At 54.0% G+C, this 27,805-nt stretch overlaps 1 protein-coding gene across 4 annotated transcripts; it reads left to right on the forward strand.

Moving 5' to 3' along the window:
- Positions 1–4,894: 4,894 nt before the first annotated feature.
- LOC133361163 (TNF receptor-associated factor 2-like) lies at positions 4,895–26,049 on the forward strand. 4 transcript variants are annotated; one of them, XM_061580045.1, is made up of 12 exons: positions 4,895–5,647; positions 10,339–10,591; positions 11,172–11,250; positions 12,641–12,739; positions 16,285–16,443; positions 17,068–17,142; positions 18,675–18,749; positions 19,088–19,439; positions 21,246–21,460; positions 23,231–23,408; positions 23,867–24,015; positions 24,899–26,049. In XM_061580045.1, the coding sequence occupies exons 2-12, from the start codon at positions 10,410–10,412 to the stop codon at positions 25,121–25,123; spliced, it is 1,788 nt and encodes a 595-aa protein (XP_061436029.1). In that variant the 5' UTR covers positions 4,895–5,647; positions 10,339–10,409; the 3' UTR covers positions 25,124–26,049. The 4 variants fall into 4 exon arrangements, with proteins under 4 accessions (XP_061436029.1, XP_061436028.1, XP_061436030.1 ...); XM_061580044.1 differs by having other exon boundaries at positions 4,895–5,195; positions 10,292–10,591; XM_061580046.1 differs by having other exon boundaries at positions 4,895–5,195.
- Positions 26,050–27,805: the final 1,756 nt, after the last annotated feature.

Here is a 27,805-nt window from a genome sequence, read left to right on the forward strand (position 1 = left end):
GTTTGGTGGGTGAGTGAGTGGGTGTGTGAGTGTGTGAGTGTGTGTGAGAGTGTGTGAGCGAGCGAGCGTGGGTGACCGTGAGTGTGAGTGATCGTGAGTGACTGTGAGTTGAGTGACTGTGAGTGACTGTGAGTGACTGTGAGTGACTGTGAGTGACTGTGAGTGTGAGTGACTGTGAGTGTGAGTGACTGTGAGTGTGAGTGACTGTGAGTGTGAGTGACTGTGAGTGTGGGTGACTGTGAGCGTGGGTGACCGTGAGTGTGAGTGATCGTGAGTGACTGTGAGTGTGAGTGACTGTGAGTGTGAGTGACTGTGAGTGTGAGTGACTGTGAGTGTGAGTGACTGTGAGCGTGGGTGACTGTGAGCGTGGGTGACCGTGAGTGTGAGTGATCGTGAGTGACTGTGAGTGTGAGTGACTGTGACTGTGAGTGTGAGTGACTGTGAGTGTGAGTGACTGTGAGCGTGGGTGACTGTGAGCGTGGGTGACCGTGAGTGTGAGTGATCGTGAGTGACTGTGAGTGTGAGTGACTGTGAGTGTGAGTGACTGTGAGTGTGAGTGACTGTGAGTGTGAGTGACTGTGAGTGTGAGTGATCGTGAGTGACTGTGAGCGTGGGTGACTGTGAGCGTGGGTGACCGTGAGTGTGAGTGATCGTGAGTGACTGTGAGTGTGAGTGACTGTGAGTGTGAGTGACTGTGAGTGTGAGTGACTGTGAGTGTGAGTGACTGTGAGTGTGAGTGAGGGTGACAGTGAGTGAGTGTGAGTGAGTGAGTGTGGTGGGTGAGTGAGTGGGTGAGTGGGTGAGTGAGTGGGTGAGTGGGTAGGTGAGTGAGTGAGTGTGAGTGAGTGTTCTCTCCCCCTGCTCTGCATGAGCTCCCTCCGGGCTCTCCGCTCCCCTCCCACAGCTCAACCCACACCCACAGTGGATCTGCTATCGGCCACAACCACATCCCCACTGCTCAACAATCGCCTGCAACAAATCCCTCGACTTGCATCTCGCAGCAGCAGCAGCAGCACCATCGCCTCCCCGACTGGTAGAGCAACACGCAGGGACAGCTGCTACTGGGGGTGCCCCTCGGCTACAGACTACAGCAGCAGCAGCAACATCGCCACCCCGACTGGTAGAGCAACACACAGGGTCAGCTGCCACTGGGGGTGCCCCTCGGCTACAGACCACAGCAGCAGCAGCACCATCGCCACCCGCAATGCCAGCAGCTGGCAGGACCCGTGTACCTCGAGTGGGACCGCAGTAATAAATAAATAAACAACGTGCACTTAAACAAAACGTTGTGATCATTGTTGTTAAAAGCTTCTCACCCATCATTAGACCTCCTTTGCCAGTACCAAAATATAATAATAGGGGTTTTCCCATTTTTTTCTGGCAACAAAACTGAAACCTTTTTACGAGGAATAATGTTTGCATTAACCACAATACTTGTGGTCAAAATACAAACAGAAAACAATACTCTGATAATATATGAATTGTCCTTGAAACTGATTGGTCCACACCATTGAGACGAGGCTCAAAAGAAAGCCGTCTCTGGTGTGGACCAATCAGTTTCAAGGACAATGCGTATACTATCAGTGTGTTTTTTTGTTTGCATTTTGACCACAAGTATTGTGGTTAATGCAATAACATGAATCCTTGTAAAAGGTTTCAGTTTTGTTGCCAGAAAAAAGGGGAAAACTCTTATTATAGCTTCTCAACCAGTTGAACACGTGGGAGGCTTTCGCGACCACAAGTCTGGGGACTGTCTGTCCTTCCCCTAGACAACACCCCATGTCACACAGGAGGTGGCGCTCTCATTACACACGTGTAGTAGCTACTGCATGTATAGTAGCTACTACACGTGTAGTAGCTACTGCATGTATAGTAGCTACTACACGTGTAGTAGCTACTGCATGTATAGTAGCTACTACACGTGTAGTAGCTACTGCATGTATAGTAGCTACTACACGTGTAGTAGCTACTGCATGTATAGTAGCTACTACACGTGTAGTAGCTACTATGCATGTATAGTAGCTACTACACGTGTAGTAGCTACTATGCATGTATAGTAGCTACTAAACGTGTAGTAGCTACTGCATGTATAGTAGCTACTACATCTTCTTGGTTCTTTCGGTAAAGTCACGTAGAAGGGAAATAATAAAATAATTCTCACGACGTTTCGGCCACAACGCAAGCAGCCGTCCTCAGGTGAAGACCAGGTCTGTCGGAAAGACAGCGTCTGAATGAACAAAGAGTAGGTCTGAATTCAGACGCTGTCTTTCCGACAGACCTGGTCTTCACCTGAGGACGGCTGCTTGCGTTGTGGCCGAAACGTCGTGAGAATTATTTATTATGTTTTATTTTATTATTTTATTACTTCCCTTCTACGTGACTTTACCGAAAGAACCAAGAAGATGAATCCCTGCAGTCACGAAAGCTTTAAATCGAAATTTAGCTACTACATGTGTAGATACTACATGTGTGTAGATACTACATGTGTGTAGATACTACATGTGTGTAGCTACTACACGTGTAGTAGCTACTACACGTGTAGTTCATGTAGCTAGTACATGTAGCTACTACATGTGTGTAGATACTACATGTGTGTAGCTACTACATGTGTAGATACTACATGTGTGTAGCTACTACATGTGTGTAGATACTACACTACACGTGTAGTACATGTAGCTACTACATGTATGTAGCTACTTGTGCTACTAGGATCATCCGGCACTGCTCTTTGGTTCTCAGTCGTAAACAGTTTGTGTTTTTAATAATCACGCGGAGAAGTAAAGTGTGGAACTCGCGTGGGCCGTGCTGAGTTTGTGTCGTCGATGGTTCACCACCTGGAGCCAATGTGGGCACGTGTCACGCACCCCCCACAAAGGCCCCCCCCCCCCCCCATTGGTGGCGCTGCCCCCTTTGGGGGGGGAGGGGGGAGGGGTGGTGATGCCACCCCCAGGGGGAGAGGGGTGAGGGGTGGTGGTGGAGGGGGGTGGTGGTGGTGGAGGGGAGAGGGTGGTGGTGGTGGTGGAGTGGGGTGGTGGTGTTGGAGGGGGGAGGGGTGGTGGTGGAGGGGGGGAGGGGTGGTGGTGGAGTGGGGGTGGTGGTGGTGGAGGGGGGGAGGGGTGTGGTGGTGGTGGAGGGGGGGAGGGGTGGTGGTGGTGGTGGGAGGGGGGAGGGGTGGTGGTGGAGGTGGGGTGGTGGTGGAGGGGAGTGGGGTGTTGGTGGTGGAGTGGGGTGTTGGTGGTGATGTCACCCCCAGAGTACGAGTAATAGACCCGCTGGGCTCGGAGCAAACCGACTGAATGGATCTCAGAGAGGTGTCGCTCCCCGTTGCCGCGCGGTGTCAAGGCGTCGCGACTCGATGTGTCCGTGCCTTCTCTCGCAGGCGATCGTCATCAAGGAGATTGTATGGAGAGAGAAAATACAAGAGGGGTTACAAAAATGACAAAGGGTCCCGTTTTTTTGCTCAAAAAAGATTTCTCTTTGGTTTCTTTCGGTAAAGTCACGTGACTTCACCAGTAAAGTGACGTCACTTCACCGGTAAAGTGACGTAGACTTCACCGGTAAAGTGACGTCACTTCACCGGTAAAGTGACGTCACTTCACCGGTAAAGTGACGTCACTTCACGGGTAAAGTGACGTCACTTCACGGGTAAAGTGACGTCACTTCACCGGTAAAGTGACGTGGGACGTTGGCGGCACATCGTTACAAAACTGACGTCAACCTTGAGAGTGATTCACGTGTCGACAGCACACTAGTGGGAGGAGCTACCTGAGTAGTGGGTGGAGCTACATGAGTAGTGGGAGGAGCTACCTGAGTAGTGGGAGGAGCTACCTGAGTAGTGGGAGGAGCTACCTGAGTAGTGGGAGGAGCTACCTGAGTAGTGGGTGGAGCTACCTGAGTAGTGGGTGGAGCTACCTGAGTAGTGGGTGGAGCTACCTGAGTAGTGGGTGGAGCTACCTGAGTAGTGGGTGGAGCTACCGGAGTAGTGGGAGGAGCTACCGGAGTAGTGGGAGGAGCTACTGGATCGTGTGCCCGTATACAATGTCCACATTCTCATGGTTTTGGCAGTGTCAGCATATGATGGCCACTGGTTATCTTCATCAGCAGCAGCAGCTACGCTCTATCCACTGCTCCATGGATGGTCTCCATCCCCTGGCGACCAGCCGAAGTAATTCGCTGGAGGAGGTCACCCTGGGTCTGTTCCATCGCTTCACTGCGGCTCTGTCATTCCATTTAAAAACAAATCCTGTGTGATAATAAATAATAATAATATTGATCGAATTCGGCTCGGAAAGCCAATTAGGTCGAGGAACTAAAGCAATACCCCTGTAACTATGAATGGTATGTATTTGATGTGTTGAAACAAACTTACTGCATTCAAAGTAAAGTTAATGAGGACGGCTACTTGTGTTGTGGCCGAAACGTCGTGAGAATTATTTTATGATTTTTTATTTTTATTATTTCATTACTTCCCTTCTACGTGACTTTACCGAAAGAACCAAGAAGATGAATCCCTGCAGTCACGAAAGCTTTAAATCGAAATTTAATGTGCCTTGTTTGTGTGAATTTTGCATCCTGCTGAAGTGGATTGGATCGGAATAACGAAACGCGGACTTGGATCTCAGCGGCCACCGTAGTAGGCCAAGATGCCTCAATGCGAATAATTTAGATATTTCGGGTAAATTAATTTCAAACAAAATTATTTCCAACGCAATTTTGTGAGCTTCACTTAGAGAAAACAATTGTAATAGGGTGGACAAATTACGATTTAATTGGTTATAAAAAAGAAAATTCAAGTAGATTTAGCGGAAGTTGGCGCGCGCGTGCCCCTCCACTTCCGACTAAAATTTATTTATTGTTTTTCTTCTCGAGATTAAAATTACATTTTTTTTATTTGCTCAACATTTTAACAGTGCGAATATCAATTTAGCACCAAAGACAGCGTTTAACAAAAAAAGGGATTTAGAAAAAAAGTCTCATTAGTTATTACATCACCGACGTAATGACAATTTAAACAATACAAGTTTCACTTCTACCACGGCTACAGCGTCCCAGAATTTGTGTTTGAAAACGCCTTCGAGGCGAGGTGTAAACAATAACAAACTAAATGGTCAAGTTGGTTATTAACTAACGAGTTGGTGCCACTCGACTGCGACCGCGTGTCTCTCCCTCCACCGCTCGCAATGCGGCCCGAGTAGGTAAGTCAAATCCGCGCGAAAAATCGTCATTCTAAGTCGTTAATAAACCTTTTAAAACGTTAAAAATAAAACGGCAACACGCCCACGTGCCGGGTAGCTTACAACAAAACAAACAAGTCGTTCAGAAGTTAATTTTTGTCGTTGGGATGTATCGTCTCAAATTTAACGTCCTTAAGGGGAATTCCGCCCTGTGAGGGGAGCGGTGGCGCAGCGGTTAGCGCGCTACACGCTCAGCCACCAACCCGGCCCTGAGTTCGATTCCCGCTCACGGCCGCCAGCAGCGTCTCGAACGGGCTCGAAGTGTGGAACAACAATAACAACAATCATCGCCACTGGGGAGATAAAGGCGGCCGTGCGTGGTCGCTTGCCCGTCCACCTCGTGTTACCGTTCCGGCCTTCACAGGCGCGACTCGTCCACAGCACTCGCCCCTGAAGTCTGTTTCAACAGTCTGGTAACAACAACAAGATCACTCTTCTTGAGATCACTCTTGTTGTGATATTGTTAACACACTGTCCTGCGGAGGGAGCTGGTAGGAACGTCGGGTTGCACGGTCAATGGCCTGCAGGGTCAACGGCGGCGTGGTGTATTCCGCAAATATTCCCGACTGTGAGGGCGGGCACAAGCCGGCGTGAGTAGGTGAAACGTTGAGTTGTATAAGGGCACCACGGGGTGACCAGCCCCTCCCCACCCAGCCCCACCCAGCCCCACCCAGCCCCTCCCACCCTCCCCTCTCCACCCAGCCCCTCCCCACCCAGCCCCTCCCCACCCTCCCCTCCCCACCCAGCCCATCCCCACCCTCCCCACCCAGCCCCTCCCCACCCTCCCCACCCAGCCCATCCCTACCCTCCCCACCCAGCCCCTTCCCACCCTCCCCACCCAGCCCTCCCACCTCCCCACCCAGCCCCTCCCCACCCTCCCCACCCAGCCCATCCCCACCCTCCCCACCCAGCCCATCCCCACCCTCCCACCCAGCCCATCCCCAACCCTCCCCACCCATCCCCACCTCAGCCCCTCCCCACCCTCCCCACCCAGCCCATCCCCACCCTCCCCACCCAGCCCATCCCCACCCTCCCCACCCAGCCCCATCCCCACCCTCCCCACCCAGCCCCTCCCCACCCTCCCCACCCAGCCCATCCCCACCCAGCCCCTCCCCACCCTCCCCACCCAGCCCATCCCCACCCTCCCCACCCAGCCCATCCCCACCCTCCCCCACCCAGCCCCTCCCCACCCTCCCCACCCAGCCCCTTCCCACCCTCCCCTCCCCACCCAGCCCCTCCCTCCCCACCCAGCCCCTCCCTGCACGACGGACGGACGGACACAATAATCCCCTGTGGGCTGGTGTAACCAGGAGGTTCCTACCAGTATTATTTTCTATCTACGCGGCTTTACCAAAAGTCCCAAAGAATAAAAATGTATTTAACGCTTCTGAGAATTTGCAACAAAACCACGAGAAATGTTGCTGCCTCCGGGCTCTGGAGTAGGCCTCGGCAAGGGAAGGTAATTTACCCTTTTAGCGGGTAAAAGGGTAAGGGTAAAGGTGTCGACATGCCAAGGGGTAAGGTCAAGGGTACAGGGTAAGGTAGCTCGGAAGAATCACCCGGTAGCGTAAAGGTAGCGCGAGGTATTACCCGGTAAATACGGCGCCTTGTTTACCGCTAGAAGCTCCGTGGCGCAGTCCGTGGCCTCCATTTAACAAGTAATATTAAAACAAACTTTTTAAAAAACACAATTTTATTAGATGTACTCGTGATGGCAGAACTCCACGACTCCAGGAAGTGGCCCCGAAGTTTGCCACAACGTAAGGGACCGTGGCCAATTACAGCCAACGTCAGTTGAGCGTGGACAATTAGACCCAAGCCGAAACATAACATATACAAAATATTGTTTAATAATATTAGTTTTTTTTATGATAGAATATAGTATTGTCATCAGTATGACATAAGTATACCAAGTTTGCAGTCGATACCACATTGGGAAGTGGGTTAAAATTGAGTTACAAGATTTTAGGATGCAACAACAACAACAAGCGTATAAAATTGGAATAATGGAGAGTATTCTATATGAATAAAGCGCTCTACCTTATAGCATTTACCGTTATGAACCTTGTTCATGTGTAGTAAGTAGTACCCCAGTAATTACCCTGTAATCGGGTAATTTGTATGCGGTAAGGGTAAAAGGTAGGGTAAAAGGTAGGGTAAAAGGTAGGGTAAAAGGTAGGCTCGTTGCTTTTTACCCATTACCTTTTTTTTACCTTACCTGCTGAAGGGTGAAAGGTAGGGTAGAGTGATTGTATTGTGGCAAGGTAAAAGATAGGGTAAAGGTAGGTTTTTTTTACATTTTAACTTTTACCTTACCTTGCCCGAGGCCTATTGACAACGATGGCAAACACGTGAGAGAGACTCTCTGACTTTCTGAAGCTACTGACATCACATTTGTTATACTGGTAGGAACCCACTGGTTCCATCAGCCCACAGAGGATTATTGTGTCCGTCCGGCGTGCAGGGAGGGGCTGGGTGGGGAGGGAGGGGCTGGGAGGGTGGGGAGGGGCTGGGTGGGGAGGGGCTCGGTGGGGAGGGTGGGGAGGGGTGGGGCTGGGTGGGGCTGGGTGGGGAGGGGCTAGGTGGGGGGTGGGGCTGGGTGGGGAGGGGCTGGTCACCCCGTGGTGCCCTTATAAAACTCAACGTTTAACCTACTCACGCCGGCTTGTGCCCGCCCTCACAGTCGGCCATATTTGCGGAATACACCACGCCCTGGCCGTTGACCCTGCAGGCCATTGACCGAGCAACCCACCAGCTCCCTCCGCAGGAATGTTTTCACGTCACACTGTGTTATCCGTTCTTTTTCCATGAAAAACGATAGTCCCATGTAAGTGTTAACATTCTTTTGAACACCCTGTATTTGCCGTTGCTGATGTTTATCGCCGAAGAGAGCAGGTAGTGTTATTTCCCATCTGAAGGCGCACGTGGCACCACGCATCTTCGGCACGTCGATTCAATCGTTCGGGAGGTCGCAAACGTCGCAGGATCGTCGTGCAAAAGAAATGGGAGAGGTTTTCATCATCCAGCAGTGGATTAACCATGGCTGGTGGCTAGGAGATGTTAACTCCCTCGCCTGGTAGGCAGGAGGTCGTGGGTTCGATCCCGACCGTGACACCTGCTGCTGTATATTTGGAGTTTGCGTCTCTCTCTCATCATCATCACGGTGGCTATGAGATGTTAACTACCTCGCCTGGTGTGCAGGAGGTCGTGGGTTCGACCCCGACCCTGACGCCTGCTGCTGTGTATTTGAAGTTTGCGTCTCTCTCTTACCGTGGGCGTGTGGATTTTTCCCTGGGTCCTCCGGAGAAAAATCCTCCACATTTATAATCAAAGTCACGTGGTTTAAGAGTATTCGGCTGCTATAAATGTCCGTGTGATAAGCCAATCGTTGAGCTGTCATCTGTGGCCAGGTCACTCCTGAAAAAGACTTGTATACCTCAGCGGGGCCTTCCCTGGTCAAATATAAGAGTAGTTCAGTTTCAATAGGTTATTGTTAAGCGAGGACTTTCCGTACTGTATTATTGAAAGCCGGTACGGTCAATGGGAAATCCTCAATGATTCATTGTAATAAGCACCGCCGTGCGTTAAACAGAATCTTAAAAAATTTCCCCGCCTCTGCACTGCCAGCGGTATAAAGATCTTCCACCCCAGAGGTTTGATTCATTCAGCTGCCGGAGTAAGAGCCTTAAACGCCGACCTAATCCAGCACATTGGTAGCGACCAAGTGTGGAAGAGTAGGGCCCAAAAGTACTCTTATTAATACGAGTGGCTTTCTTGAACCTCGGGTATCTGTAGGCTCTTTGGGTTAGCCCCCTTCACTTTGGAGTGAGGTTCCCGGATGCGCGTGAAGGATATGGGATCGACTGTGAGGTAGGGAGCTGTGTGTGTGCGCGTGAGTTGACGGAATGCTCAAGGGGTAGTGATAACAACAACAACAACCGCCGCCATTCGCCACTGTGGCGGTGACGTCGCCACAACGCTTGTACCAGGCCATGTGCACCTTGAGGCCACGTGAAGTGTCGAACGCCCACTGGCAGGAGGTCACGGGACAGACCCATGGCACCTGGCTCTGACTGAGATGGCTGGTCGATGCACCACCTGTGCCACCTACTGAGCCAAGCACGCATCTCGCGGCGTTATCGCGGACTCGACTTCGCCCCCCTACAGCACACGGTATTTATTGTAACGCGGTTTATCCACAACGCCGTGTTCTTCAGGAACGCAACAGCGGCTACCGCCGAGTGGCGGTGAGGTCACCGTGGCGTTTGTGCCAGGCTACGTGCACTTTTTGAAGCGACGCTCGCTCGCAGGAGGTCACGCGGCGGACCCGGGCGCCGTGGGTTGACCACTTGAGGTGGCTCGGCAGAGATGCACATCCATCCGTGATCCCCCCCCCTCACTGTGCATTAGCCACCCGGCGCCCGGCTCGTAGAGGAGAGGGCGGACACAGCTCGGTAGAGTGATTAACAAAACACTCCTCTGTTTCCCCATCCCATCTCACTACCTCCATATCCCAACTCCCTGTCCCATCTCTCTCTCTCTCCCCCTTCTCTATACCCTCCCTCCCTGTCTGTCTCTCCCTCCCTGTCTCCCTTCCTGTGTGTCTGTCTCTCTCTCCCTGTTCCATCTCTGTCTCCCCCTTCTCTATTCCTTCCCTCCCTCCCTGTGTGTCTCTCCCTCCCTGTCTCCCTCCCTCTTTGTCTGTCTCTCTCTCCCTGTTCCATCTCTCTCCCCCTTCTCTATACACTCCCTCCCTGTGTGTCTCTCCCTCCCTGTCTCCCTCCCTGTGTGTCTGTCTCTCCCTCCCTGTCCCATCTCTGTCTCCCCCTTCTCTATTCCTTCCCTCCCTCTCTGTTTGTCTCCCCCTCCCCGTCTCTCTCCCTGTCCCATCTCTCCCTCCCTGTCCCATCTCTGTCTCCCCCTTCTCAATTCCGTCCCTCCCTCCCTGTTTTTCTCTCTCCCTGCATATCCCCCACCCCTCCCCCCCACCCTCTCCCCCTCCCCGTTACTCATCTCCCCATCCCTCCATTACCTTCGCGTGCGCGCCCGAACCCGAGGCGTTCGCCATGCACGCAGACACCCACCACGGTCTCCCCGCTCCCAGGGCCTTCGCACGCTGCCACCGCTCTGGAGAAAGGAGGAGCAGGGCCAGGAGGAGGAGGCATTGCGAGGATCATGGGGGAGGCGTTGGCCGTGCTGTCGGCCCCCGTGCGGGACGGGTACCCGCTCGAGGTGCTGCGGCACGAGCCCGACTTCAAGTACCTGTGCGGCGCCTGCGGCCGCCTGCTCAGGGCGGCCGTGCAGGCGCCCTGCGGCCACCGTTTCTGCCACGGGTGCCACAGCAAGCTGGCCACGAGGTGGGGGGGGGGTACACTCACGTGTGTGTGTCTGTATGTATGGCTGTGTGTGTGTGACCTCCTGCCAGCGGGCGTTCGACACTTCACGTGGCCTCAAGGTGCACATGGCCTGGCACAAGCGTCGTGGTGACGTCACCGCCACTTAGTGGCGAATGGCGGTTGTTGTTGTCTGTGTGTGTGTCTGTGTGTGTGTATGTGTGTGTGTGTGAGGGGAGCGGTAGTGTAGCACTACGAACCTGGCGACCCGGGTTCCATTTCGTATCACGGCTAACACCAGTGACGATTATCTGAACCGGTCCCGGGCTTCCCCTAGGTCGACTCGGCCTCAAATGAGTACCTGGTGCGGTGTGTAAACATTGCCACTAGGGAGACAAAGGCGGTCTGGCGTGGTGCTTGCCACCCACCTCCTCGTGTACCGTTCCAGCCTTCATAGGTGCTTGCTAACAGCACTTGCCCCACCAGTCTGACAAGGCTATATGGGGGATCTTTGTGCGTGAGTGGGGAGAGGGGGGGAGCTTGAGCCGAGGGAGGTGATTGTATTATACGGTTGTTGAGGTTGTTGTGGTTGTTGCTCCCGCAGGCCAGAGCAATGGTTGTGCCCTCGTTGTCAGGAAGAAGGAACTCACGAAGAGGAATTGTACTCGTCGCCCAACAACCAGGTGACACGCCACAACAATCGCCACCACCACAAGAATCATTGCACCCACACAATGCCACCACCACTACCACCACCACCACAAGAATCATTGCACCCACACAATGCCACCACCACTACCACCACCACCACAAGAATCATTGCACCCACACAATGCCACCACCACTACCACCACCACCACAAGAATCATTGCACCCACACAATGCCACCACCACTACCACCACCACCACAAGAATCATTGCACCCACACAATGCCACCACCACCACAAGAATCATTGCACCCACACAATGCCACCACCACCACCACAACCACCACCACCACAAAAATCATTGCACCCACACAATGCCACCACCACCACAAGAATCATTGCACCCACACAATGCCACCACCACCACCACAACCACCACCACCACAAAATCATTGCACCCACACAATGCCACCACCACCACCCCAAGAATCATTGCACCCACACAATGCCATCACCACCACCACCACCACAATAATCATTGCACCCACACAATGCCACCACAACCACCACCACCACCAGAATCATTGCACCCACACAATGCCACCACTACCACCACCGCCACAAGAATCATTGCACCCACACAATGCCACCACCACCACCACAAGAATCATTGCACCCACACAATGCCACCACCACCACCACAAGAATCATTGCACCCACACAATGCCATTACCACCACCACCACAAGAATCATTGCACCCACACAATGCCACCACCACCACCACCACAAGAATCATTGCACCCACACAATGCCACCACCACCACAAGAATCATTGCACCCACACAATGCCACCACCACCACAAGAATCATTGCATCCACACAATGCCACCACCACCACAAGAATCATTGCACCCACACAATGCCACCACCACCACCACAAGAATCATTGCACCCACACAATGCCACCACCACAAGAATCATTGCACCCACACAATGCCACCACCACCACCACAATAATCATTGCACCCACACAATGCCACCACCACCACCACCACAAGAATCATTGCACCCACACAATGCCACCACCACCACCACAAGAATCATTGCACCCACACAATGCCACCACCACCACCACCACAAGAATCATTGCACCCACACAATGCCACCACCACCACAAGAATCATTGCACCCACACAATGCCACCACCACCACCACAAGAATCATTGCACCCACACAATGCCACCACCACCACAAGAATCATTGCACCCACACAATGCCACCACCACCACAACTATCACCACCACAACAGCCTCACCACGCACTGCACAGCCCCAGTGACCATCACAGACGCAATATCTCCCACAACCACCACAACGATGACAACAACAACAGCTGCCGCTCATCCCCCTTGCGTTGTCCACCAGTGTTTCCCTGACCGGGCGACTCGCCGTGAGGTGGACCAACTCCCCGCTCGCTGCACCAACCCGGGCTGCTCGTGGTCCGGCATCGTGAGAGACTACGATGTGAGTGAGCGGTCAACGCCCCTCCGCTCGCCCCTCTGATCGTCCCTCCGCTCGCCCTCCGCTCGCCCTCCGCTCGCCCTCTGCTCGCCCTCCGCTCGCCCCTCCGCTCGTCCCTCCGCTCGTCCCTCCGCTCGTCCCTCCGCTCGCCCCTCCGCTCGCCCCTCCGCTCGTCTCTCCGCTCGCCCCACCGCTCGTCCCTCCGCTCGTCTCCTTCTGGAAATGTGTGTGGAATTTGTGTTCTACAGAGTGAGCGTTTGAGTGGATAAGTGGGTGGGTGGGTGAGTGAGTGAGTGTGTGAGTCAGTGAGTGGGTGAGTGAGTGAGTAAGTGGGTGAGTGAGTAAGTGGGTGAGTGAGTAAGTGGGTGAGTGAGTGAGTGTGTGAGTGAGTGTGAGTGAGTGAGTGTGAGTGAGTGGATGAGTGAGTGTGAGTGAGTGTGAGTGAGTGAGTGGATGAGTTCAAGGAGAGACCAGGATAGAGACGGCTCATTTGCTGGGTGAGTGGGTGGGTGAGTGAGTGGGTCAGTGAGTGGGTGAGTGAGTGAGTAAGTGGGTGAGTGAGTGTGTGAGTGAGTGAGTGTGAGTGAGTGTGAGTGAGTGAGTGGATGAGTTCAAGGAGAGACCAGGGTAGAGACAGCTCATTTGCTGTCGTGTGTATATGTGTGTGTGTATATATTTGTGTGTGTAGATGTGTGTGTGTGTATATGTGTGTGTACTACGTGTATGTGTACGTGTGTGTGTACAGTTGTGGGGAGCGGTAGTGTAGTGGTTAGTGCACTGCGCTATGAACCCGCCGACCCGACTTCGAAACCCGCTCACGGCCAACACCAGTGACGATTATTTGAACCAGTCCTGGGCCTTTCCTACATCGACTCAGCCTCAAATGAGTACCTGGTGCGGTGTGTAAACATTGCCACTGGGGAAACAAAGGCGGTTGGGCGTGGTGCTGGCCACCCACCCCCTCGTGTGCCGTTCCGGCCTTCATAGGTGCTCATTAACAGCACTTGCTCCAACAGTCTGTTAAGGCTATGCAGGGGATCTTTGTGTTTGTGGTGGTTACCGCACTGGAAGGCATGGGCCAGATCAGCTCAATAACAAGGGTAGGAGGCTGCTAGACTTCTGTGTAGCCCATGGGCTTGTAATTACCAACACGCTGTTCCGGCATCGGCGCATCTACAAAACGTGGATGCATGCCGGGTCCAAGCAAGAACATCTGCTGGACTACATCGTGATAGAGCAGCAGATGCGGGCTCATGTCCTTGACACCAGGACCTACCGTGGAGCTGATCTGCCCACCACTGACCATCGGTTTGTCATCTGTAAGATGCGCCTGCCATTATTCAATTCCAGTGGTGGATGTCCATCTAGGACCCCATTCAAACCCACAGTGGCCTGGCCTCAGCTAGTTGATGAAAGTTTCAAGCGAGAATTTCATCATCGCTTGCAGCTGGGGTTGGCATCGTCCCCCACTCCTCCTGATGTCGAGGGTAAATGGGCGAGGTTTAGGACTGTGGATCATGCAGCTGCAGCGGCTGCTTTTAATACGCGGTTTAGACCTCCCCAGAGACCCTGGCTGACAGAGGAAGTGTTCTGGCTCGCTGAGAAAAAGCGACAGGCCCACTCTCATCGGCTACAGCATCCCACGTCAGAGAATGAGGAGGCTTACCGCAGCCTTCGCTCGGAGGTTCGGAGAGCCGTGACGTGCTGCAAGGATGACTGGTCATCACGGGCTGCTGAGGAGATGGCATCTGCCTCAGTAGCCCATGATCATAAATCACTCGTCAATTCCATCAAAAAAGTTACTTGCGGCACCACACCTATCACCATCCTGATCTGATCTCCAATCCCAGGAACAGGTTTGCAGGTTTGGTGAGCATTTTTGTAGGATTTTGAGGGAGGGGAAATCCCACAGTCCTGAAAACATCATGGGGCAATGTGGGGATGACCCTGCTGAGGCTGCGGTGCCTCAAATATTGGAAGAAGTAGTGACCCCCTGTGAGTAGCTGGCTGGAGTGCCATCTGTTGAAGCACGGAAGGCGATCCAGAGTCTGGGTAAAGCTGCGTGGCCGGGAGTCGGAGCCATTCCCTCTTCGCCTTGGGGTGCGACAGGGATGTCCTCTGGCTCCTACATTATTTAACATTTTTTTGACCACGTAGTTTGAAAAGCCTTCCATTGCTGTATCGGAGGAATCTCTATCTGGTACAGATATTATGGGAGGCTGATCGATGCCCGGGAGCGATCGAGGGATGGCTTCCTATTGGTCAACCATGTTATGTATGCCGATGATTTGGTGATTGCTGCTCATTCAGAGGAGTTGGAGGCGCTGCTGCTTAGACTGGAGCGTGTCACTAAGAGGTGGGGCCTTACCATCAGCGCCACCAAAACTAAGCACCTGCCTGGGTATTTTGTGCCATCAAACACTCCACCTTCTCAACTCCCCTATTGGTGATAGGGCAGTCGTGGAGGGAGTGGCAAGTTTCCCATACCTGGGCAGTGTGCTTATGACCGGCTCCAGTTTAACAGCAGAGGTCTCACTCCAAATCAGTCGAGCGGCAATATATTTTCATCAGCTGTGTAATGCTGTGTGGAAGCTACCTGGTCTGTCACTCCTCACGAAGCTTTGGGTCTTTTATTTTCCCCTCCTTGTCTACGCTTGCGAAACGTGGACCCCCCCTAATGGAACATTTTCGCCATTTAGAAACATTCAGCCTGGCCTGCCTGCGATCCATCCTGGGTTTAACCTGCAGGCTGAATTGTATGAGGAGCTCACAAATCCTTGAAAGATCTGGACAAAGTCCCATCGGTGAGCTCCTCCGGCAGGCAAGGCTGCGATGGCTGGGTCATGTAGCCCGCATGCCCAGCCACCGCATGCCTAAACAGCTTTTGTTCGGCCAGAAAGAGCTAAAGGGGCGCGGCACGGGCTAGAGAAGAGATGGAGTGATGTAGTACAAGAAAACGTGGAGCTGAGTGGACTTGCTGATGACTGGTACCAGCGGTGTCAAGATCGGCCTCTGTGGAGGAGGCTCATGAAGGACGCTGCTACTGGGCAGTTGGAGGCAGTCGCCCTCCAACAACAACAGAGGGCAGCGGAGCGACGCTCACAACAACGAGCAGAGCGCCGGGTGGCTAAAGCACAACAAGTTGGCACAGTAGGGGGCACAGGTGGTGCATCGACCACTCATCTCAGTCAACCCGTAGCACCTGGGTCTGTCCCGTGACCTGCCAGTGGATGTTCGACACTTGACGTGGCCTTAACGTGCGCATAGTCTGGCACAAGTGCCGTGGTGATGTCACCGCCACTTAGTGGCCAACGGCGGTTGTTATTGTTTTGTTCGTGTTTGTACATGTGTGTGTGTACGTGTGTGTGTACGTGTGTGTGTGTGCGTGTGTGTGTACGTGTGTGTGTGTGCGTGTGTACATGTGTGTGTACGTGTGTGTGTGTGTGTACGTGTGTGTGTGCGTGTGTGTACGTGTGTGTGTGCATGTGTGTACATGTGTGTGTGTACATGTACGTGCGTGTGTGTGTACGTGCGTGTGTGTGTGCTAGGGTCACGAGTCGTCTTGTGAGCTCCGCTGGGCCGCGTGCCCTGCGTGTGGTGGCCGCGTGCGACTCCGCGAGTTGGCGGAGCACGCCCAGAAGAGCTGCCCCGCACGCACAGCGCCTTGCAGGCACTGCCGGGCACCCTGCACCGCACAGGAGCTGCCGGTGTGCAGAATGCGCACACACACGTACACTCACACACGTACACTCACACACGTACACTCACACACACACGTACACACACACACATGTACACACACACACACACGTACACTCACACGTACACACACACACACGTACACTCACACACGTACACTCACACACGTACACACACGTACACTCACACACGTACACACACACACGTACACTCACACACGTACACACACACACACGTACACACACACACGTACACTCACACATGTACACACACACACGTACACACACACACGTACACTCACACGTACACACACACACGTTTACACACATGTACACACACACGTACACACACACACGTACACTCACACGTACACACACACACGTATACACAAACGTACACATACACTCACACGTACACACACACGTACACACACACACGTGCACTCACACGTACACACACACACGTACACTCACACGCGTACACTCACACACGTACACACACACATACACACACACACGTACACTCACACACGTACACACACACGCAATATACAGCGGGCGTCAGGGTCGGGATCGGCTCTTGCCCCGACAGCCTGTGAGGCTACACCGGGGGTTGATGCTTTTGTGTTTTAGGAGCACGACCTCACCTGCCCAAAGTTCCCCACGACCTGCACTGCGTGCGGGAAGCGCAAGATACCCAGAGAGAAGGTACGTGCGTGTGTGCGTGTGTACGTGCGTGTGTACGTGTGTACGTGCGTGTGTGCGTGTGTACGTGCGTGTGTACGTGTGTACGTGCATGTGTACCTGTGTACGTGCGTGTGTACGTGTGTACGTGCGTGTGTACGTGTGTACGTGCGACTGTACGTGTGTACGTGCGTGTGTACGTGCGTGTGTACGTGTGTACGTGCGTGTGTGCGTGTGTACGTGCGTGTGTACGTGTGTACGTGCGTGTGTGCGTGTGTACGTGCATGTGTACGTGTGTACGTGCGTGTGTACGTGTGTACGTGCGTGTGTACGTGTGTACGTGCGTGTGTACGTGTGTACGTGCGTGTGTACGTGCGTGTGTACGTGTGTACGTGCGTGTGTACGTGTGTACGTGCGTGTGTACGTGTGTACGTGCGTGTGTACGTGTGTACGTGCGTGTGTACGTGCGTGTGTACGTGTGTACGTGCGTGTGTGCGTGTGTACGTGCGTGTGTACGTGTGTACGTGCGTGTGTGCGTGTGTACGTGCGTGTGTACGTGTGTACGTGCGTGTGTACGTGTGTACGTGCGTGTGTACGTGTGTACGTGCGTGTGTACGTGCGTACGTGCGTGTGTACGTGCGTGTGTACGTGTGTACGTGCGTGTGTACGTGTGTGTGTACGTGTGTACGTGTGTACGTGCGTGGGTACGTGTGTACGTGTGTACGTGCGTGTGTACGTGCGTGTGTGCGTGTGTACGTGCGTGTGTGCGTGTGTACGTGCGTGTGTGCGTGTGTACGTGCGTGTGTACGTGCGTGTGTACGTGCGTACGTGCGTGTGTACGTGCGTGTGTACGTGCGTGTGTACGTGCGTGTGTACGTGTGTACGTGCGTGTGTACGTGTGTGTGTACGAGTGTGCGTGTATCAGTGTATGTGTATGTATGAGTGTGTATGTACGTGTTTGTGTACATACGTGTGTATGTACGTGTGTGTGTCCATGCGTGTGTATGTACGTGTGTGTATGTACGTGTGTGTGTACGTGTGTGTATGTTGTGTGTATGTGTCCGTGCGTGGATACGTGTGTACGTGCATGTACGCGTGTCTGTACATGTGTGTACGAGTGTACATGTGTGTGTACGAGTGTGCGTGTATCAGTGTGTGTGTATGTACGAGTGTGTATGTACGTGTTTGTGTACATACGTGTGTATGTACGTGTTTGTGTACATACGTGTGTGTGTACGTGTGTGTGCGTGTGTGTGTACGTGTGTATGTGTTCGTGTGTGTATGTACGTGTATGTATGTGTACGTGTGTGTGTGCATGTGTGTATGTGTGTGTGTGTACGTGTGTACGTGTGTGTGTGCGTGTGTGTGTACGTGTGTGTGTACGTGTGTGTGTGTACGTGTGTGTGTACGTGTGGGCGTGTGCGCGTTCTGCACACCCGCAGCTCCTGTGCGGCGCAGGGCGCCTGCAGCGGCCCTTGAAAGGCTCCAAGGGGGGGTGGTGGTGGAAACGTGGCCGCGTGGCCGTCTGGAACTTGTTGTTTTTGCCGCCCTCCCAGCTGCCTCTGCATGAGAAGTCGTGCCTCCGCGTCAAGCGGCCCTGCCGCTTCGCAGACATCGGGTGCCCCTTCCAGGTGCGTCACGGCGATAGCACGCGGCCTCGCCCACCACGCTCCTCCGCCCGTCCACCACGTCACCCACGCACTCCTCCACCCCTCCACCACGTCACCCACACGTGTCTCCGCTTGTCCACCACGTCACCCACGCGCTCCTCCACCCGTCCACCACGTCACCCACACGCTCCTCTGCCCGTCCACCACGTCACCCACGCGTGTCTCCGCTCGTCCACCGCATCACCCGCCGCACTGGCGACGTCAGCACGGCACGGCTCGGTTTCCGCCAGTAGACAAGCAGCAGCAGCAGCAACTTCCCGCGCTGGTCGCCGCTAACTCGCCAACTCCCCGCCGAGCAGGCCGAGGCTGAGAAGCTCGCGGGACACGAGCAGCTGGCGACCGCCTCCCACGTCGCCATCCTGCGCTCCTTCCTGCTGCGCTTGCACGGCCTGCTGCCGACTCAGGCCGCTTGCGCCGCCACCGCCGAAGCAGCCGGTGACGGCGGCGGTGGCGGCGGCAGTGGTGGTGGTGCGGCTGCAGCTGCGGCGGGGGCATCGGTCCCGCAGTTGGATCCGGCTTCGGACGGCCGCCTGTCCGAGCTGGCGCTGAGGTTGTCCCGGCTGGAGGTGGCGGTGGCGGCGAGGGGCGGGGGGGGGGCCGCCAGACGTGTCGGGAGGCCGTCGGCGGCCGCCGGGGCTGAAGGAGGAGCCGGTGAGGAGCCGGCGGTTTCACTTCACTCCCGTTTCTGTTTGATGCGCAAACTCGCTAAGACTGCCCGGCTGGGATTCTTGTCGCTGCCGCGTGCGGGTGACATCACAGATGTGACGTCACCGCTCACTTGACGTGCAAAATACATCCATTATTGTGCCCCCCCCCCAAAATACTAAAGTCTATTTTTATTCTTTTTGCATTGTGTACAGTCTGGAAGCTGCCCACATGCCAAATTTCAAGTTTGTTGCATGTCGGGAAGTACGCTAAACATTTCGAACAGACACACACATTCACAAATTTCCCCTTAATATATTATCTAGATAAACGTGATAAGCCAAATCCTTGAGCTTCTATCATTTGTGAGAGCCAGGTAGCTTCTAAAAAAGAGCCTTAGCTGGTAAAATAATAAAATAGTTTTTACATTCCAATTATAGTGATTGTGAGCAGGGAATCTGTGATCTCGATAGCTTATCAACGATAAGTTCGTGAGCGAGCGCGCCACAAGTTTTTTTAATTCACCTCATTTCTATTCTTAGGTTTTTTCGGTAAAGTCACGTAGGTAAAAAATTTAAATTAAAATTAATTAAAGTAAAATAAAATTTAAATAAAAATCACGACGTTTTGGAGGTAACACAAGCTTCCGTCTTCAGGTGGAACCGTCACAGCACGACTGCTGTATCAAGTAAATGAGAAATTCCAAGAAAACCGTCCTTGTATATATATACTGGTTGAGGGTGGGAGGAGCCAAGGTAGGCCCCTGGATATTATTATTGTGAGGTTCGGTGCGGCTGAAGCCGCTGCTAGGAATGAGCCTTTGTTGTGTAGACTGGTTGAACTGGGAGGTTCCAAGAGTTGTTAAGGTGCGGCTTCTGTAAAGGTGTAAATGGGACTGAGCCTTTTGTTATGTAGAGGTGGTGTGGCTGAAACCGCTGTTAGGAATGAGTCTTTGTTGTGTAGACTGGTTGAACTGGGAGGTTCCAAGAGTTGTTAAGGTGCGGCTGATGTAAAGGTGCGTGTACATGGGACTGAGCCTTTTGTTATGTAGAGGTGGTGCGGCTGAAACCGCTGTTAGGAATGAGTCTTTGTTGTGTAGACTGGTTGAACTGGGAGGTTCCAAGAGTTGTTAAGGTGCGGCTGATGTAAAGGTGCGTGTACATGGGACTGAGCCTTTTGTTATGTAGAGGTGGTGCGGCTGAAACCACTGTTAGGAATGAGTCTTTGTTGTGTAGACTGGTTGAACTGGGAGGTTCCAAGAGTTGTTAAGGTGCGGCTGATGTAAAGGTGCGTGTACATGGGACTGAGCCTTTTGTTATGTAGAGGTGGTGCGGCTGAAACCGCTGTTAGGAATGAGTCTTTGTTGTGTAGACTGGTTGAACTGGGAGGTTCCAAGAGTTGTTAAGGTGCGGCTGATGTAAAGGTGCGTGTACATGGGACTGAGCCTTTTGTTATGTAGAGGTGGTGTGGCTGAAACCGCTGTTAGGAATGAGTCTTTGTTGTGTAGACTGGTTGAACTGGGAGGTTCCAAGAGTTAAGGTGCGGCTGATGTAAAGGTGCGTGTACATGGGACTGAGCCTTTTGTTATGTAGAGGTGGTGTGGCTGAAACCGCTGTTAGGAATGAGTCTTTGTTGTGTAGACTGGTTGAACTGGGAGGTTCCAAGAGTTAAGGTGCGGCTGATGTAAAGGTGCGTGTACATGGGACTGAGCCTTTTGTTATGTAGAGGTGGTGCGGTTAAAGCCGCTGCTAGGAATGAGCCTTTGTTACGTAGATTAATTTCTATTTTCGATTTCGCCGGTGCGGTTGACAGCGGCGCCAGGCGACGGGAAGGAGGCGGCGGCGTTGGCGGCGGTGGTTCCGGCGGCGCTGGAGCAGCGCTGCGCCAGGCTGGAGCGCTCGCTGGGCCCGCTGGAGGCCACCGTGGCCGCGTTGGACCGCCAGGCCGAGCGCTGCTCCGCCGCCGCACGGGAGGCCCACACGCGGCGGCAGGCCGAGCGTGGAGCCGTCGCCACGCTCACCGGCAAGGTGCGGCCACCACCACCACTCGGCCACCGCCACCACCACCGCCACCGCCGCCACCGCCACCACCACTCAACCACCACCACCACCACTCCACCACCACTCAACCACCACCACCACTCCACCACCACCACCACCACTCCACCACCACTCCACCACCACTCAACCACCACCACCACTCAACCATTCCTCTCCCGTTTAGCCTGGCTCCGCCCACACTCCGGCTGGCCCCGCCTGGCTCCGCCCACACACGTACACACACACGTACACACACACGTACACACACACGTACACAAACACCGATACACACACGTACATACACACACACACACCTACACACACACCTACAAACGTACACACACACGTACACACACACATACACACACACCTACACACACACACACGTACACACACACGTACACACACACGTACACAAACACCGATACACACACGTACATACACACACACACACCTACACACACACCTACAAACGTACACACACACGTACACACACACATACACACACACCTACACACACACACACGTACACACACACGTACACACACACGTACAAACACACACGTACACACACCTACACACACACCTACACACACACCTACACACAACAACCGCCATTCGCCACTAAGTGGCGGTGACGTCACCACGACACCTACACACACACACACGTACACACACACGTACACACACACACATACACACACACACACGTACACACACACGTACACACACACACATACACACACACGTACACACACCTACACCTTCACACACGTACACACACACGTACACGTACACACACGTACACGTACACACACGTACACACGCACACACCTCTCTTCAGGAAGTCCCGCCTCTCTTGACAGAAAGTGCCGCGCCTATTTACAGGAATTATCGCCCCTCTCTACCAGGAAGTGCCGCCCGCCCCCCTCTGTACAGGAAGTGCCCCCAAGTTAAATCTCGTATCGTGCCCCTCACCCACCCCCCTCACCCCCTTCACCCTCCCCCCTCACCCCCTTCACCCTCCCCCCTCACCCCCTTCACCCTCTCCACCCTCACAGACGAAGCTCCCCCCTCTCGCCTTGTGACGCTGCGGCCGCGAGCTGTTAGCTACCTCGCCTGGTGTGCATGAGGTCGTGGGTTCCATCCTGACCTTGACGCCTGCTGCTGTGTATTTGGAGTTTGCGTCTCTCTCTCATCATCATCATCATCACGGTGGCCAGGAGATGTTAACTACCTCGCCTGGTCTACAGGAGGTCGTGGGTTCAATCCCGACCCTGACGCCTGCTGCTGTATATTTGGACTTTTCTCACGTGGACTTTTCTCCGGGCCCTGCGGTTTTCCCCTCCACATCTATGAAACATGCGTTTAAGAGTATTGGGCTGCTGCTATACATTTCCATACGATGATGGCAAGCCACTTCCTTTCAGCTATCACTTGTGGCCTGGTCGCTTCTACAAAGACCTGCATAGCTCAGTGGGCCTTGCCTAGTAAAATAAACATTGTTTATATTGTCATCCTCTCAGCCGACAAGGGCAATGCCACTGTCATCATGGACACACACACTCACGCTCACTCACTCTGTGGTACACACACTCCACACACACTCACGCTCACTCACTCTGTGAACACAAATCCGTCACCGCTGTTGGCGGCATGAGCCGGAATCCAACTCGGCCTCTCCGCCCGGGGAGCTCTTTGTAGCGCGGCGCTAATCGCGGCGCCACCGCTCTCTCTGCCCCCCCCCCCCCTACCCAGCTGCAAGCGCTGGAGCGCAAGCTGGCGCTGCGGGAGGTGGCGCTGGCCGACATGACGCTGCGCCTCTCGACCCTGGAGCTCTCGTCCCACGACGGCTCCTTCGTGTGGCGGGTCGGCGACGTGGGCCGGCGCCGCAGCGACGCCGCCAGCGGGCGCCAGCTCGCCGTCTACTCGCCAGGTCGCTAGCGCCGCCCACGGCACCGCAGCGGATTGGCGCTAGCGCCGGGAACGGATGAGCGAGCACGGTGTTTGTGTGTGTGTGTGTTTTTTGGCCTGGCACAAGCGTCATAGTGACGTCACCGCCACTTAGTGGCGAATGGCGGTTGTTGTTGTTTTTTGTCGGTGGTTTTGTGGTAATTAATTGGAGGGCAGAGGAGTGACGCTCACAACAACGAGCGGAGCGCCGGGCGGATAAAGCACAGCGTCACCCACACACTCACGTTGGTTATCACGATGGTGGTGGTGGTGATCGTGGTGGTGGTGATCGTGGTGATGATGGTGATCGTGGTGATCGTGGTGGTGATGGTGGTGATGGCCGTTGTCTTTACGCCGCCCCTTGGTTCTCCGTGTGGCTGCGGCGACCACCGCCACCGCCACGGTCATCATCGGTGCCCCCCCCCCGTGTGCCCGCCGCAGCGTTCTTCACGAGCCGCTACGGCTACAAGATGTGCCTGCGCCTGTACCCCAGCGGCGACGGCGCTGGCAAGGACTCGCACCTGTCGCTCTTCTTCGTGCTCATGCGGGGCGACCACGACGCCACGCTGCGCTGGCCCTTCCGCCAGAAGGTGACGGCAGCGGCAGCAGCGTAGCAACCGTTGTCATAGCAACCGTCGTCGCCAGCATCCTAAAGTAGCGGTGGCGTCGCCAGCATCATAAAGCGGCAGTAGCAGCATCGTCGTAGCAACCATCGCTGCCACCATCGTCACCACCACCGCCATCGCCACCATCACCACCACCACCATCACCACCACCATCACCACCACCATCACCACCATCACCACCGCCACCATCACCGCCACCATCGTCGCCACCACTGCCATCGCCACCATCATCACCATCACCAACACCACCACCACCACCATCACCACCGTAAACCGCCACCGTCATCGCCATCACCACCATCACCACCACCATCACCACCACCACCATCGCCACCATCACCACCATCACCACCACCATCACCACCACCACCAACACCACCATCACCAACACCACCACCATCACCATCACCACCATCACCACCATCACCACCACCACCGTAAACCGCTACCGTCATCGCCATCACCACCATCACCACCACCATCACCACCACCACCATCGCCACCATCACCACCACCACCTACACCATCACCACCACCACCTACACCATCACCACCACCACCAACACCACCACCACCATCACCACCACCACCAACACCACCACCACCATCACCACCACCATCACCATCACCACCATCACCACCATCACCACCACCACCGTAAACCGCTACCGTCATCGCCATCACCACCATCACCACCACCATCACCACCACCACCATCGCCACCATCACCACCACCAACACCACCACCACCATCACCACCACCACCATCACCACCACCACCAACACCACCACCGTCACCAACACTACCACCGTGACCCCTCCTCCCCTCCCCCCGCGCCCTCCCCAGGTGACCCTGATGCTGCTGGACCAGAGCTCGCGCCGTGACCACGTGGTCGACGCCTTCCGCCCGGACGCCACCACCTCCTCCTTCCAGCGCCCCACCGGGGACCTCAACGTGGCCAGCGGCTGCCCCCTCTTCTGCCCCCTCGCCCGCCTAGTTTCGTCGGAACAGACCTACGTGCGGGACGACACCTTGTTCATCAAGTGCGTGGTGGACACGACCGACCTGTGACCCCCCCCGAGGATTGGGGGATGGGAGCAACTTGGGGAGACTCGTGCAGCAATGTAGCACCCTCAGGGCACAGGAGGAGAGGAGGAGGTGGTGGTGGTGGAGGAGGAGGTGGTGGTGGTGGAGGAGAGGAGGAGGAGGTGGTGGAGGTGGTGGTGGTGGTGGATGAGGAAGTGGAGGAGGAGGAGGCTCTTCCGCAGTGGAGTGGTGCGAGGGGAGCGGCAGGGAGATGGTTGAAGTGGCCTGCGGTGGGTGGGTGGATGGGTGAGTGGGTGGGTGGATGGATTAGTCAGTGAGTGGGTGGAGGGTTAGTCAGTGAGTGGGTGGATGGATTAGTGAGTGAGTGGGTGGATAGGTTAGTGAGTGAGTGAGTGGGTGGATAGGTGAGTGAGTGAGTGGGTGGATTAGTGAGTTGATGTATGAATGGGTGGGTGAGTGTCTGAGTGGGTGGTTGAGCGAGTGAGTGCGTTGAAGTGTGATGGTTGGTGCTTGTTGTGGTGTTTGTTGTGGCGCTTGTTGTGGTGGTTGTTGTGGTGCTTGTTGTGGTGTTTGTTGTGGTGGTTGTTGTGGCGCTTGTTGTGGTGCTTGTTGTGGTGGTTGTTGTGGCGCTTGTTGTGGTAGGAGGGGCACAGCGTGGCTTGAGCAGGCCGTGGCGCGTCTCCCCGCGCCCTCACGGCGGGCGATGGCTGCTGGGCCAGCGAAGAGCCGTGACGGCCAACGCAGCGGAAGGAAGGGAGGGAGGGAGAATACGGAGCAGCGGAAAGGATGTGTCACCCCGAGGGGTTGGAGGAGCCATTGAAGTGATCGGCACCGGAGCACGTGGGGCTAGATGTTGACTGCCTCGCCTGCTATGGGAGGGGGCCGTGGGTTCGATCCCTGAGCAGGCAGCCCTGGTGAACGCAGCGTTGTCTATAAACTGTTTAATCCGACTGGCGTCACGGTCCACATGTCTCTCACTCGCTCACCCACTCGCTCGCCTACTCGCTCACCCACTCGCTCACCCACACGCTCAGTCGCTCACCCACTTGCTCACTCAGCGAGTCGCCCAGTCACTCGCTCACTGGCATGCTCACACGCTCACTCAGTCGCTCACTCGGCCACTCGCTCGCCCACTCGCTCACCCACTCAGCCACTCAGCTGCTCACTCATAATATCCACTCAGCCATCCACTCATCCACTCACCTGCTCATCCACTCATTTACTCACCCACCCACTAATTCACTCACTCTTTCACTCATATCCACTCACTCATTCACTCATCCACTCACTCATCCACTCACTCACCTGCTCACTCATTCACTCATTCACCCACCCACTAATTCACAAATTAAATCTCTCACCCACCTACCCACTCACCGGTGAGTTAAATGACAATCCTGATAGCCAACGACAGCGAATTAAAAACACTGGCTCATCATATGGTGATACTAGCACATCAGATTATCATGGTGAAGTGTTGTCACATTTAACAACTAGAACGGACAGTCTTCTCGACATTGGCCTCCCGTCACAGTAATGTGGAAGTTCCACACAGCCGACGGAGACGCGGGGATTGTCTGAAGGCTGCTGACTTATCAAGTTCAAGTTCATGTATTAGGTACATAGCCCTGTGAGCCATACGGCTCTTGAATCGGGTGCAACCGCAAAAAACTAAAACATGAACAAGAAAACATCTTCAAGTGAATAAGTGACTGAGTGCAAACAGAAAATCCAAGAAAAGACAGCAAAATATTGCAGAAAAAATCACCGTACACTAACGCTGTGTGCAAAAATCCCAGTGGGATGCAAGTCAAACAACAACAACAACCACAAGACAACTTAGATTTACGCACAGCGGCAAAGACGGCTCCGTGAACTGGAAACGCGGTCGCGTTCACTCGGCTCACGATATCGGCTCTCTCTCAACTCGGCTCTCTCTAGATTTGAAGCTTTCGTGACTGCAAGGATTTATATTCTTAGGTTTTTTCGGTAAAGTCACGTAGGTAAAAAATTAAAATTAATAAAAGTAAAATAAAATAAAAAAAATCACGACGTTTCGGAGGCAACAAGCTTCCGTCTTCAGGTGAAGATGGAAGCTTGTGTTGCCTCCGAAACATCGTGATTTTTTATTTTAATTTACTTTTATTATCTTATTGGTTCTTTCGGTAAAGTCACGTAGAAGGAAAATAATAAAATAATTAAAATAAAACAATAAAATAATTCTCACGACGTTTCGGCCACAACGCAAGCAGCCGTCCTCAGGCGTCTGAATGCTGTCTCCCCGACAGACCTGGTTTTCACCTGAGGACGGCTGCTTGCGTTGTGGCCGAAACGTCGTGAGAATGAATTATTTTATTATGTTTTATTTTTTATTATTTTATTATTTCCCTTCTACGCGACTTTACCGAAAGAACCAAGAAGATGAATCCCTGCAGTCACGAAAGCTTTAAATCGAAATTTACTTTTATTAATTAAAATTTTTTACCTACGTGAAAAAAACCTAAGAATATAGGCTCTCTCTCAACTCGCTCAGCTTGCTGGGCTCTCTCCCGTGGGGCGCCCTATTTATTTGTCTCGTGTGCCCATCGTTGACTCGATGTTTGTAAACAGCGGCGTTGGCGACACGTGACGACAATACAGCACCAACGCCACGTGCGGTGTGTCTCGTGTGTTGTGTGTGGTGTGTGTGTCGTGTGTGTATGGTGT

The sequence above is a fragment of the Lethenteron reissneri genome, chromosome 71 (genome assembly GCF_015708825.2).
Source record: "Lethenteron reissneri isolate LAM-NWPU_2019-01 chromosome 71, ASM1570882v1, whole genome shotgun sequence".
Lineage (NCBI taxonomy): Eukaryota > Metazoa > Chordata > Hyperoartia > Petromyzontiformes > Petromyzontidae > Lethenteron > Lethenteron reissneri.

Excerpts from the sequence above, each read along its gene's own strand:
- LOC133361163 (XM_061580043.1), top strand. The coding sequence starts at position 9,073 with ATGCGCGTGAAGGATATGGGATCGACTGTGAG. Across the intron at positions 9,105-10,291 it reads GATATGGGATCGACTGTGAG|GCGTTCGCCATGCACGCAGA; the intron begins GTAGGGAGCTGT and ends CCCGAACCCGAG. Across the intron at positions 23,409-23,866 it reads GCTCGCCGTCTACTCGCCAG|CGTTCTTCACGAGCCGCTAC; the intron begins GTCGCTAGCGCC and ends TGCCCGCCGCAG.